The sequence below is a fragment of the Ovis aries genome, chromosome 1 (assembly GCF_016772045.2).
Source record: "Ovis aries strain OAR_USU_Benz2616 breed Rambouillet chromosome 1, ARS-UI_Ramb_v3.0, whole genome shotgun sequence".
NCBI classification, from domain to species: domain Eukaryota; kingdom Metazoa; phylum Chordata; class Mammalia; order Artiodactyla; family Bovidae; genus Ovis; species Ovis aries.
The window spans coordinates 204,876,987-204,892,156 of record NC_056054.1 but is presented as its reverse complement, the minus strand read 5'-3'; the positions used below and the strand labels follow the sequence as shown (position 1 = coordinate 204,892,156).

Below are 15,170 nucleotides of genomic sequence, written 5' to 3'. Positions count from 1 at the left end.
AATAAGAATTTCCCAGTAAGGGTATTATATAAAAGATTTCCCATGTTATTTTATTAACTCTCTTTCACTCATTAAAACTTTTTAAAAGTCTAATGAAGAACATATACTTACAAAGCCATATTACACAACTACAGTACTGTTAATTAAATAAAGCAGCCCAGTATAGTTGTAAACATTTTAAATATAGTAAACAAGACTTGGCATGTCTTTTCTCCCAAAAACTTGCCATTACAATGCTCTTTCCATAAATAATTATCCTTTCTAGAAAAGTTTTCTGGTATATTTTAGTCTTTAAAAGTATTACACTGAAATAATATGTGAAAAGATTTAGTCATGGCAATTTCACTGAAGCTTTTATTGCCTCTGTTGGTAATATGACAGGGATGTAAGAAACACAATTGAACTTACAGAGATATGCAGATGACAGTCACTAAAGATAACCTGGATCTCAAGTATTTTTATATGTGGGCACTTCTAATTTTATACACTTGACTATTTAAAAAGCATTACATTTTAAAATGTGTACCTGTTTTGACATTTGGCAAAAAGGAAACTGTACCTGTGGTTCAGTTTAAAACAAAGAATCAGCATGGGGAGTTAACCAAAATGAAGACTGAAACACTAATTAATTAAAGCAATTCAAGTTGTGTGTGTGTGTGAGCATGTGTGTCCCTTTCAACCTGTCAATCTCACTCTTACACACACACTCACACACACATGGCCATTATGTGTAAGCATTCTTAGTACAAAATATTCCCTGTAACCAGACATTTATCCTCAGAAAAATCACACCACATTAAATCAGTCTTCTCTTTCAGGCCCTAGTAATAGTATTGTTTAATTCTAAGATGCCATCATAGAGTTAACAACCTTAACTTTTATGCTACATAATTATATTCAAAGCTTTATGTATTGTTTTGTTTATAATTACACAGTAATTATAAATGTTTAGTACCAAACTGATGACAAACACTATTTTGTTGAAAAGGTCTTGCATTTAAAAGGAAAAGTCTGTAAAACCCAAGGCACTAGGCCACGAACCAATATCAGACTTATATGAAAAACAATTTATATTGGGGAAAAAAAGCTGATCGGATCTCACTTCAAAACACAGCATACTGGAATTAATTAATCAATTCAAAAACAATACCGTAACTCAAAATCTTTAAGACAGGAAACAAAATAGTACATATATATATATATATCTTTTTAAAATATTTCATAATTGAAGTTCCTCTTAATATTTACAAATACGAAATCAGGAAATACTGAAAGCAGCAGGATTTTTTCTTTTTTTTTAATAACCAATTCCAGTAACCTGAATAAAAATTTTCAAAATTTTCTTTTGATAGAATCATATTTTTGAATTAAAGTTATGATTAGAATATTAATATCTATGGGAAAAGCGTTCTAGTCAATTTCAAAATCATGTAAATAAAAAGTAGTTTTAATATATCAGTTTCTTAAAATCATTTCCACATCTACATTATAATGTACTGCTTTTCTGAAGTACATTCCTTTGATAATTTCAACGTTAGACCTTACAGAGTGCCTGGATACACCAAGCAAAATCTACTCCTGCTAAAAACCAGTCATCTAATCTCTGAAGTTTTATGTTTTTTAAATCGGCCTTAAAGAAATGTTTAAAAAAGCAATAAACCCTTCTTCACATGTCAAGAAGTAAACAGAAAAATGAGCATTTTCAGCATGAAAGCAGTTCATGGGTCTTGTAATTAAAAAAAAAACAGATACAAGATACAGTTCTGCTTTGATGTGAAAACTGAGCTAATCTGAGTGAAATAAAACATAGCAGAAACTAAATAATTTATGAAAATAGAAGCCAGATTTGTACTTTGCATCAAGTGCATGCTTGCTTGAAAATCTTTGCTCCTCAAGTATTTGGCAACCACAGTGATTAGCAGTTAAAACAATTTCAACAAAATAAGAAGTCATCAAAAATGGACTATTTGTCTGAAAGAGCAGTACCTATAAGAATTGAACTTCATGGCTCATTACAACCATTTTCAAAATTTAATTCCTACTTCTTATTAATTAAGAGAATTTCATTTGTGTTCCATAGTGTGCTGACCAAAAAAAAAAAACCCTCATGCCTAAATTTAGAATATTGTATTATGTAGCAATCTAAAACATTCAAACAAATTAAATAGTTTAACTTAACAGGCATATAAGCATTTCAAAATCATAATGAAATCCAATTATGAGGTGCATAATGTAGACGGGAGTAGAATCTTAACATTATGCAGATGTTTTTCTAAATAAAAGCCCCTGTAAGACAACTATATATAAACATGGGTAAGATAAGTGCAGACTAGTTCTGTGGAACCTTTTGAAATCGAGGGTCTAAAACACAATAAAATTTTGGGTAGGCACACCAAATTATCCTAAAAATTTTTCACGTTGGTTATTTTGACTTTTTTTCATCAGATACTCAACTCACATTAACAATACATGTAATTTGCCAGGAAAAAAAAAATCCCCCCATACCAAAACACCATTCCAGATCTGGTACACTTAAATATATCACTCTCACTGGAAGTGCTATCAGCATAGTCTTTGCAACTAGCCCAAAGCATATATTTAAGAAGTTTTTTATAAACTGTGATGTTCATATGTTTAATTCTTATGCCAAACTTGTTTTCTGATGAAGACAGCATTGTGCTTTATGCAAGAATGGAAACTTCAAAATAATCACCATAAAGCTTCTAAGACTTATGGGAGAATAAACTAGGATGGTCCACAGATATAAGATGAAATCCACAATGTTGGAATAATAAATGTTTAGAGCGGCCCAGACTAGAAGACAAGCCCAAACCACCATTAGAAGAATGAAATACGATATGGTCCAAGATGTATCCTTAAAGTTTTGTCTCAACCCTCAGTCTGAATTGTGAGGATTGATCTTCAGTTCAGTCCAGCCAGCAGAAATTGACTGTGCAATTTTCCGTTGTATTTATTGTACAGACTATGTACATTCTAGAAGGTTCCTTCAGTGCTACACTGTTGTACTTTTTGTCCCAGCAATTTGAGGGCGTGCAAATTCCACAAAATCATCAATAAGAACAGGCCATGCTCCTGTGGGGGCGATATGTGAGAAAGGAAAGAAACAAAAGCAGAAATAAGGCTAGTATTTTAATAGAATACTTATTTTTTCTTAAATGTCTTCCCTATAATTGTTAAAGCATATCATTATAAATATCCTCACTGATAAGACCTCCAAATTTCCAGCTCTTTAGAGTTTCAACCTAGACTATTCCTTGCATTTTCTCTTTTCTATTATTCCAATACTTGATCATTCTCTGAATGATAAAAAATAACTCTCCTGATGATTAGTAATATATGGTTTTCTGAAGGCCACTGAAGTAATCTGGTCAAATCCAGCCTTGATATGATGACACGTTGCCAGTGCTGAAAGCATATTAAATTGGAGTTAACCTTTTTCTGCATTTTAGGGCAATCTTACAAAGGAAATCAAAGGCAAGGATCAAACACTAACCTATTTCATGATAATAAATTACTAAAGGATTTTAAATTATATATATGCATGCTCTATACATGCTTCTATGGCAACTTCCAAATCAGCAAGTTCTCCACTTTTGCATAAAGCCTAACAGAAAGCACAATCGTCTATTATCAGTCATTTCTCAATTCTTAAAGAAAACAATACATGACAATGAAAACAAAGATAAGGAAATAACATTATCTGTGGTTAGGTTAAATAGTTCAGGACACTTTTAAGGAGACCAAGGTTACTAAACATTTTTCAAAGAATACCTGTCTATTCAAAAATATCAAAATACATCTTGCTAATTCTCAAGGGGAACCAGGTAAGTACATGTGAAAAAATCAATGTAAACTACTACCAGCTCCAGAAAACAAAAATATCCTGGTAGTGGATGGTAGAGCTACCTTTCTAACTACATGAAGAAACAGCAGAAAAGTATTCAATCAGTGAATATTTACTGAATGCCAATAGTGCTACAGTAGGAAAATAAAGTCCATTTCCATGTGGCCTAAGTCACAAAACTCAGAGTTTACAATCAAGCTCACAGACAAAACAGACAACAATAAAAAAATAAATACAAGTACTATAAAAGTACAATAAGAAAAGAGTAAGTTCCTAAAGTATACTGAAAATCTAAAACATGAATGAAAATCACTCATGCCTTTCTGGAAGACATGAATACAGATTTGGTATTTAAAGAAATAATACAGACTGGTAAAAGAGGATGAAGGCATTTTCTACATTCAGAAGAGCACAAATAAAAGCTCAGAAGAGGGAAATATAAGAAAAACAGAAGTAGGCAAGAAGTTCCAGGGTGTATGATCAAAGATATTTTTAAAGAATTGGTAGAGCAAAGTACTCATTTACCTTCTTCATCATAATTAGACATGTCATCTGCAATCATTGTACTGAAGTCTAAAAGAAGATTCCAAGTATCTTTTGGTATTGATCGTTTATGATGTTCCTATTAAGGGAAAAAAAAATAACAAGAAGCATCCAATTCATTAAAAAGAGTTTAAAAAAAAAACAGTCCAGAAGATGCTGAATACAAGAATTCAAAACAACCTATGTAATAAAATTCTGGAAATCAAATTTCTCATTCTACGTCCATAACATGCTCTGAAATGAGTTAGGCATCCTTTGAAATGTTAATTTATCTTAAAACAAAGCAAAAATTTAGAAAACACCAAACTGCAAAAAACATGAACTTACCAACAAAAATTTATTCCATAAGTCTAAGAATTTAAATCTTCCATTAAGCACTAAATTCCAGTAGGCAATGGCCATTTCTAGATCTGTAATATTAAAAATAAATTATGTACTTCAAATGCCAGGAATATTTGTCCCTGAAAAAAAACACCAAGTAAGACAAAGACAGCCTTAATTTAAAAAAAAAAAAAAAAAAAGGCTTGTGTCCTGAATACTTACATAATAAAAATTTCCTATAGATTTAAGTCCAAGCTTTATATCCTGCTTCCATCACCAATGCATGGTTCCTTCAGGGCAAGAAGGGTATCACTTACCTCTTTAGGGGTTTCTGAAGTTTAAATGAGATAATGTAGGTAAGCATTTTGACTATGTCATAAGTATAGAAATGTTAATGTACACCAGACCTCAGCCCTTTTGACATTTTGGACCAGATCATTTTTGTTGCAGGAGGCTGTCTTATGCATTACAGCATTAGCAGTATCCCTGGCCTCTACCCACTAGATGCCAGTAGCAGTGTCCTATCCCCAATTGTGACAACGAAAAATATCTCCACATATTGCCAAAGATCCCCTAGGATGCAAAACTGCCCCAAGATGAAAATCACCAATGTACATGTATAAGCTGTAACACAAAGAGTTGCTATCCACAATCCTAATTAATCTTACACTCCAAGTTGTTGGCTCACTGATCCCGACCTCAAGGAGACCATTAAGAATACTGATTAAAAATTTTAAATCAATAATAAACTAAGATATGTCTTTTTTAAAAGTTTGATGAAGAGGATATAAACAACTATTTAACTGGAGCAGAGAAGGGTAAAGAAGCTGTATTACTGCATGACAAAATACATATCTGTCTTAAAAGAGGAACTAAAAGTAGTTATGTCAAGCTTTTATGAGTAAATTTACATTTCCAGGACAGGAAAAATTCCATCCCAAGTAACTTAAAAGTTCTTTTGATATGATCTCCAAACTACTCTGAAGAATCATGAGAGACTAAGACTCCAAAACAGGCTCAGATCCTACCTGATAATAGGACATAAGGCAAAAAATCTCCCATCTTCACTAGATCCTAAGCTCTTCAAGGATAGGGACTACATATCCCCAAACTAGCACTGAAACACACAGCAGGCATTCAGAAACTGCTGAATGAACAAGCTTCCTATGGTTCTATTTACAAATATGTACTCACCTCCAAATCCATCATTACGTCTTCCCTCAAACTCAATAGAAAAGGTGCCTCTTCTCCTATCCAAGGTTAAGCCCCTAACACCATTACTCTGGATCCAATATGCCATCCTGCCTTTTAGCTTACAGATTAGTTTTCTTCTCTCCTTGTATCCTCAACTTTGCCCTGTCTTCTGGCTTCCCCCTCCACAAAGGAACATACTCAAGTTATCAACTATCTTTTAAAAAAACTTTCTTTCTTCTATTTCTCCATGCCCTTACTAGCTACCCTCTTTCTCCTTCCCTTCACAGATCATCTTGAAACAGTACATGGAGTCTTCTACTTTTATTTTTAATGTGCTCACAAAAACATGTCTGAAAGTCAAGTTCAGATCCCCATGTTTTATGAGAACTAGAAACAGGACATCAGTCCCTGATCACAAATCCTTTTTAATCTTTGCAATCTTTAACACTCTACACCAAATATTCCTTCCAGGTTCTTTAATTTTATTATTTTCCTTACCAATCAAACATAGAGCATACCAATCAAAGCATAGAGAGAACGTGCAGTAAAATTGCTGTTATTAGCCTGTCTAGTAGGATTTGCTGTTATTAGCATGCTTAATGATATCCTTCTTCACTTCAAATGCATTAAATTTATGAAAACTAAGCTTATTACTGTGTTTGCATTTTTCCTTTTTAATTTTTAGAAAATAAGAATGAGAAACAATGAAATATTCAAGTAACTGTAAACCCTGAGACACCTATAAATGCCCATTTCTCAGCTGATATACTAATCGAAGAATCTTACAAGGGTAGAAGCATATATCCATGATCTTTGAAAGTTCAGGTTGTAAAAGAAGAGAGCTTCTTGTAATCTACATTCCTTGTCCAGTTTCTTTACCCCCAGACACTTTCATTCTAGAAACCAGTGTCCACCTCTGTTGCTCACCCCGCTGAAAGTAATCTCCGAAGGGTCCCCAAGCCCTTCTGGTTGCCAAATAAACCTTAATGTCCTTAATTTACTTGGCTCTCTGCCATACTGGACAAAATTGAGCACATCTCCGGGCTGGAACTGTCGCTTCTTTTAGCTTTAAGAGTGTTACTCTACTGAGTTTCCTCTGTCCTTTCTGGCTTTGTTTTCCCTTACTTCTCCTCTTCCTTCATCCATCCATTAAATGCTCATGTTCTGCAGCACTGAATGTCAGTAATAGCCACTTCTACTTCTCTCGGGTTTTTCAGACCTTTACTTCTTTCGAGTTGTATGCTCAACCATCTCTAACAAGTCCTAAAATCTGAAACTTCTCTCTATATATTCTTGATTCTTACATCTAACTGCCTAAGGATATCTTCAACTGGATATCTGCAAACAACTCAAATTCAACAGGACCCAAACTCAACTCGGTATCCTACTTCTACAGATCTACCACTTCCTTCTCTTTCAGCGAATGTTATCACTCTACAGTGTTTCTCAGTGAAACACAACTGTTCATTGTGAGGAACAGTCCTATGCACTGCAGCTCCTTGAGCAGCCCCCTAATCTTGAAAGAAACCCTGTCATTATAACAATACCAAAAACACCACTCGCACATTACCAAACATCCCCAAATAGGGGTTAATACTAATTTGCTCATCACACTTTCAAACAAAGCTTTCTCATTTTGGCTTCTAAGTACCTGTTAAATCTCTCTCTCTTCTCCATCCCCACTTTCAGGGCCTATGCCAGGGTCCTTTTTGTTTCTAGCTTCATAACCAATTTTTCTTCCTCTAGTTCCGCCTCTACTCCTTTTAAAGGACCACACTGCTTTCAGATGGACCTTGCAGGCATACAAATTTGGTTTCACTTCCATGTTAAAACTCTTCAATGATTAAAACAACAAGATACCACTACACATGTTTTGGAATGCTCAAAATCCAAAACACTGATGATATCAAATGCTGGTGAGGATATGAAGCAAAAGGAACTCTCAGTCACTGCTGGTGAGAATGCAAAATAGCACAGCCACTTTGGAATAGTTTGACAGTTTCTTACAAAACTAAACATACGCTTACCATATGATCCAGCAACCATACTCCTGGTATTTTCCCAAATGAACTGAAAACTTGTATCCACACAAAACCCTGTACATGAATGTTTACAGAAGCTTATTCATAACTGCCAAAACTTGGAGGCAACCAACATACCCTTTAGTAGGTACACATATAAACTGTGGTACATCCAGACAAAGGAAAATTATTCAGTGCTATAATGAAATGCGCTATCAAACCACAAAAAGATATGGAAGAAAAATTCATAATAATGCTATTAAGTGAAAGAAGTCAATGTGCAAAGGCTACACACTGTATGATTCCAACTAAAAAAAGGCAAAACTCTGGAGATAGTAAAAAGATCAGTGGTTGCCAGCAGTTAGGAGGGAGGAAAGGATGAATGGAAGAGCACAAAATTATTTCAAGAAGAGTGAAACTTTTCTGTATGATGCTATAATGGTAGATACATGTCCTTATACATTTGTCCAAATTCACAGAACATACAATATCAAGAGTGAACCCTAGGGTAGGAATAAATTAGGAGTTTGGGATTAAAATATACACACTATTATATATGCAGTAGAGAACCTAGTGTATAGCACAGGGAAATACAATATCTTATAATGAAAAAAGGTGTGTGTGTATAAACACACACACATATATATATGAATCACTTTGCTGTACACTTGAAACATGTTAATCAATTATATTTCAATAAAATTTTTAGAAAGAAAAACAGTGAACCCTACTGTAAAATTAAAGTTTGGATGATAATGATGTGTCAATGTAGGTACAACTGTAACAAATGTACCACTCTGGTAGGGATTTGATAACGGGAAAAGGTACGTATATGTGGGAGAATGGGTAACTGGGGAATCTCCGTATCTCCTGATCCATTTTGCTACAAATCTAAAGCAATTCAAGAAATAAAATCTACCAACTTTTCAAAACTCTGCACTGTTTCCCACTGCCTTCAGATAAAATCTATATTTCTAGTCAAATGGACTTACTTGTAGTTTCTCAAAGGTGCTCTGTCTCTCACCTCCAAGAAACTGAACTTGCTAATCTTTCCACATTCAAGATGGCTTCTTTTTCTTTTGGTTTTGAAATAATATATTCATTCTTCAAGGATCAAAAATTATAATCTTTGTGAAGACTTTGCAAACTCACCCAGACAGACAAAGATGCTCCTAACTCCATGCTCTCAGAGTAAGCAGTCAATAAATGTTTTTGGATGAAACAGGAATACTCAAATATTAATAAATTTTTATTAGGAGCTGAAACACAGAAGATTAAATTTTACAGGAATAAAATGTCAATTGCCACAAGCATGTGAAAAACTGCCTGCCCTTTAGGGACTTCCCTGGTGGTCCACTGGTTAGGGCTCAGCGCTCTATCTGTATGGGCCCTGGGTTCAATCCCTGATTAGGAAACTAAAATCCCATAAGCGGCACAGTGCAGACATTAAAAAAAAAGAAAAGCTGCCCTTTAGTGAGAAATGTCTGAATGACAGAGAGAACAGCTCAGCTAGAGAAGTGGTTTAATGTAGTAGTTTAGCATCTTAAATCTCAACTCTTCCCCTAATTAAGCAGCCCTGGGCAACTAAGCTCACCTCTCTGTAATTCAGTTTGAAATAAAGATGATAGTACCTATCCTTATGAGATTGTTGTAAGAATTAAATGAGAGAACACACATAAAGTACTAGAACAATCTGACAAATAATATGTTCTTACTACTGTTTGAGTTATTTTTAAAATTATTAGTATATATTCTGAAGCAGTATGGGAAAGAAAACAAACTCAATAATGTAACAAGAAGCAACAACAGCAATTAGAATAAACAGAAGGGTAACACAGAGGGAAAGAGACACAAAAAAGTCCTAGTAACAGTATTACCTAAAACTGAGATACTTGCAGAATGAAGCCTTAAGCCCTTATAATAAAATTAAAAATGCAAACAGAGGTAATCCCAGTGTCACTCTTTCACAGAGAATCAACAAGGGCTATGTGCTGCTTCATAAAATCAGCTGAGTGCCAGATAAAAATGGACATGAACTGAGACTGAATCCAAACACAGTCCCTAAAGGGAAACAAAACGTTGCCAACTCACTAGGGAGGATGAATGGTGACTTAAAATCCTGTTCACAAAGTCTTAATTTACCTAGAAATATCTAAGTTAGCACAACATAATACAATAAAAAGAACATAAAATGTGGAGTCAGCAGATCTGAAGTTCAGTCCCAATTCTAACAACTCTAAAGTTATGTGACCTTAAAAGTCAGCCTCCCTGACCATGAGTTTCCTTATCTTAATGACAAAGAGGTTGTTTTACTTAGCTCAAAGTGTTGTTATGAGAACCAAATGGGATTGTGTAAATAAAAATGCACATTAAAAAACTCTAGAAAATTATTTCTAAGTATTAAATGTATAATAAATGTTAAAAACTTCTAAATTCTAGGTGAACCACAACAGTTTATAAGAAAATAACCTACAGACTTTAATAAGTTCAGGATAATCCTAAAAATAGTATGGCTGTTAAAAAACAAAAGCAATTTTTTGACAAATTAATAAACAGTCTTGCAAAAAATAACAGACCCATGGTGTTCTACATTAAATAGCCTTCTTCTGGAGTATTATATTCAGCTTTAAGAATTCTATTTTGAGAGAAACCAAGAATCTGGAAGTGTTAGCCAGGGGTGACAGCAACAGGAATAACAAAGGTCTTCTCAAATGAAGAATAGTCTGGAATGCTGACTTGAAAAAAATGAGAAAGGATAAATGAGAAAAATCTTGAAAGGGTTAGCCTTCCTTTGTGCTGCTGCAGAGGACAAATAAGAACAGTGGTACAAGTTGTAAAGACAAAGATGTCATAAGGAAAAATAATAACAGTATTCTGTGATAAGAATGAACCACTTTCTAAAATGACATGTGTTCAATCCCTACCCTGTATGTTCAAACATAAAAGCTAAATGAGCATCAAGTACAGATGCTACATTGCATAGGCTAGATTTAACACAGAACTTATGAAATCCCTTTCAAATTTAAGATTCAAAAGACTATCAGAAATGGCAGGTGACTGAAGCAGACGGTGACAAAGGAAGTATCCTATCCTGGTGTCATAAGAAATAAGGTTACAGAAAATGAGAAAATATGGGGAACACCAGCTCTCATTATAGCTAGCACGGCTATTTATAAATAAACCACAATGCTGTCACTGTCACTCTCTGCCAATTTGTTTTGGGCCTCAACTCTTCTCCTACGATCTCCTAATTCCTTTCTGCCAAATATTATAATTTAAGAGCCCTGTAAACCCTTAGAAACACTGTCAAGAAAACTTTCTTTTTAATTAACTTCAACTAGCAAGTCATTACATTTCCTGACACCCAACATCAGTACAAAAACAAAAAGAGAAATTATAACTTCTTTTATTACATTTTTTTAAATTAAGACTTTTTAGTTTTAGGTTTATGGAAGAACTGAGCAAAAAGTACAGAGTTCCCACATATCTTTATCCCATGCATGTACACTATGTCACTTCAGTTATGTCCAACCCTTTGAGACCCTATGGACTGTAGCCAGTCAGGCTCCTCTGTCCATGGGATTCTCCAGGCAAAAATACTGGAGAGGGCTGCCATTTCCACCTCCAGGGAATCTTGCTGATCTAGGGACTGAACGCAAGTCTCTTGTCTCCCGTCAAGAGGGTTCTTTCTCACTAGTGCCATGCTACTACCTTCCCCCATTTTTAAGATATTGCTTTGTGCTATGCTTAGTCCTCCAGTCACGTCCAACTCTTTGCAAACCCATGGACTATAGCCCGCCAGGCTCCTCTGTCTATGGGATTCTCCAGGCAAGAATACTGCAGTGGGTTGCCATGTCCTCCTTCAGGGGATCTGCCCAACCCAAGGATGGAAGGAAGGTCTCTCTCATTGCAGGCCAATTCTTTAACATATGAGCCACCAGAGGAGTCCAAGAATACTGGAGTAGGTTGCCTATCTCGTCTCTAGAGGATCTTCCAGACCCAGGATTTGAACCAGGGTCTCCTGCACTGCAGGCAGATTCTTTACCAGCTGAGATACCAGGGAAGCCTTTAGTATATTTCTTACAATTGATGAGCCAATATTATTAGCAAAAGTGTATTATTTTACATTAGGGCTCACTTTGTGCTGTACATTCTACAATTTGGAGCTTTTTCAAAACAACTTTTAAATTGTGGCTAGATACACATAAAATTTATAATCTTAAGCATTTTTCAGTGTATAGTTCAGTAATGTGAGTTACAGTCCCACTATTGTGCAATGAATGTCCAGAACTCTTCATCTTAGAAAACAGAAACTCTATACCCATTAAACAATGTTACTTTTTTCTTAAGCTCAATACTTACTACAGAATAAAACAATTTAAAAATCTAATTCTTCAGTATACTTTTCTCAACTTTTCCTGTGATCTAAAATTCCAATATACCATCATATTACCATAAATATGCTATAAAGCAGCTATAAAATGTCAATTTTATCTTCGCCAAATACAATAAAAACTAAGATTCAATATCAAAACTACATAGTCACCCAAAAATATCATTTATACTGTGCTCTAGTGAGAGGTAGAGATATAACTAAGCAATATGTCAGCCCCATTTGAATCAACATCTGATAGTCACAACGTTTTCTCTATTTGCATCAAAATATTGTGCTACGTTTCTAAACACAACAGAAATAATTATTTCAGTACACACATGTAAATTCAAATGCTTCAATCGATTTTTATTTGTGGGAAGAGGAGACTAGAAAAAATAATCCAGTTAACAGGTGGCCACAGATACAAGATAGAGAAATTAACACTGGGTATCCCAGCTTATTTTGATGCAAAATGAGGACTTTTCCTGGAAGAATAAAATCCAACCAAAATTAACTGAAAAGACGACTTCATCATTCCAAATTTTGCGTAATAGATATTTTGTAAATCCTTAATTCAGTCACATCTAGTCACTCTTTGGGTCAATTCTCCAGTACAAATGTTGTACATTCATCCCTTCCACTAGCTTTCAGTCACGTCCTGTGTATGCATGCTAGGTCGCTTCAGTCGTGTTCAAGTCTTTGTGACTCTATGAACCATAGCCAGCCTGGCTCCCCTATCCATGGGACTCCCCAGACAAGAATACTGGAGTGGGTTGTAGTGCCCTCTTGCAGGGAATCTTCCCAACCCAGGGATCAAACTCGCGCCTCTCCTGTATTGGCACGCGGGTTCTTCACCACTAGCGCTACGTGGAAAGCTTTCAGTCACTTCCTCGGTCTAATTCCATAATCCTTTTCTCATTTTTTCTCGCTAATCTAAAATATAAAGAATGATTAATACGAGAGGCCCCTATTAGCCTCTCCAATTACCTTATCTTCAAAATCAACAAACAAACTCACTTCCATCATTTAACGTGCTGTGCCTCCGTTTCTTCATCTGCCAAGTAAGGATAAGTGTCTAGCACTCTATGAGTGGCACATGGTAGCTGGTGAATTACTGAATGAAAGAATGAGTAACTCATAAAGTTGTTAAACATGAAATGAGGCAGTGTATATAAAGTATTTAGCACACTGCCAGGCCCACTGTGCCACCATCATAATCTTCAGTGCATCCCCACTGCCCACAGATTCCAATTTAAGCCCTTCTGTCCTGTTTTTAAAAGAAGCTTTATTAAATGAGTCTTATTGTGTCTCACCAATTTATGCGCCAAACAAGCATTTGCACTAAAATCACATCATTTTCTCTCTTCCACAAAGAAGCCAAGCTTATTTCTAAAGTTTGAGACCTTCATTTATAACTACCCTCTCTCTGGAACATCTTTCATCTTCACTTACCCAGCCAAACATCAAATCCTTGAGGAGTTCACATTCCCTCTCGCCCAGGAGGCACTTCCCAACCATTCCTGCTTTTACTCATTTCTCCTTTTATCTAAAACCCTCATACTCATATTTATTATTTTGTATTATGTGCTACTGTCTACTTTCTCTGAATGATCTGCACTGAAGTTTTTACTTCCACTCATTATCCCCAGAGCAAATGTGTGGTTATTTCTACAGAATAAACTGACTGATCTAAACTGTTAACAGTGGCTATTTTGGGACAAGATGATAAATAAAAATCACCTTCTTATTCTTTCTTACAGTTTCCAAATACTTCAAATCAAAAAGAATAAATTTACAAAAAAGAATAGAGTCACATTCTAAGACTCAGAAATTTTTTAAAAAATGCTATTTCAACAGATACAGTGAAAAACTTATGATCCCAAGATCCTACAGTGTTTTCTGAAAAATAAACAAGCGAACATACATACCTATATCAGTGAAATTTTAATAACTATTTCCTGTATTTTAGTTCTTAAAAAAAAATCAGTGGTTCATATATAGTATCTAGAGTAACCCTATTATTGAATAGGGTATTTTCTGATTAACTAGAAGTTAGTTGTTTCTCATTGTTTTTCAGTAGCCGATAATAACTTCATGCTCCAAACAGAACTTTCAGTTACAAAACAAAAGTGACATGGTCAATGTAGATGAATGCATTTGAAACACCAAATATAATTTTTAAAAATTCTTACCTAAACCTTTTTGTCCTGGATTCTTTGCAAAATTAAAAGTAAACTGGTAGAAATCCTTAAATCGTCCCGGTTCTTTCAATTCTTGCTCCATCTTGGGTATCTGGGCCTTTAGTTTTTCTATGCTGTCACATCTATACAAAATTAAGTTTATAAAAGATAAGCTTTTTCTTTATAAATCAAAAACTTATTTATTCCTCTAACAGTTTATTTCACAGAACTCTTTTTTAAAATCCATTAAAATATCATCTTTTTAAATTATATAAACAAGTATGGGATTAGCTGGAAGAAGAAAAGTTCTAGAGTGATTAAAGGTTAGCAATAATCACTATTTTTAAGAGAAATGGGCTATGACTTTTAATTATGTATTCATGGGACAGTCAATACACCCAAATGGTAGAAGTCAACTGTAGTGAACAGATGAGAATGTATAGCAATCAGCTTTGCAATCATCAGTTTAAAACTGTAGTAGTATTCCTTACATGGTAACAAACCACAGGTCTAGCTTCCAGACAAATTGAAAGCACAGTCTCTTGGCTAGGTGAGGAAACACATTCCTCTTGAAAACTTTTCATTATATTCAAAGTACCATCTCCAACTGAAGTTATCTCAAATCAGTATTAAGCTTTTTTCTATATCTGAAACCATTCAATTTCCAAGGA

The 15,170-nt window shown here is 34.7% G+C and overlaps 1 protein-coding gene across 5 annotated transcripts in view; it reads right to left on the bottom strand.

Moving 5' to 3' along the window:
- Positions 1–326: 326 nt before the first annotated feature.
- Positions 327–15,170, bottom strand: part of DCUN1D1 (defective in cullin neddylation 1 domain containing 1) — a 30,196-nt gene continuing 15,352 nt past the window's right edge. For all 5 annotated transcript variants that reach the window (XM_042234010.1, XM_042234011.1, XM_015092530.3 and 2 more), the window contains exons 4-7: positions 14,512–14,642; positions 4,736–4,818; positions 4,391–4,487; positions 327–3,093 (exon numbers count right to left, since the gene is read on the bottom strand). In XM_042234010.1, coding sequence (XP_042089944.1) covers positions 3,014–3,093; positions 4,391–4,487; positions 4,736–4,818; positions 14,512–14,642 — 391 coding nt within the window. In that variant the 3' untranslated portion in view covers positions 327–3,013. The remainder of the gene's footprint in view (positions 3,094–4,390; positions 4,488–4,735; positions 4,819–14,511; positions 14,643–15,170) is intronic.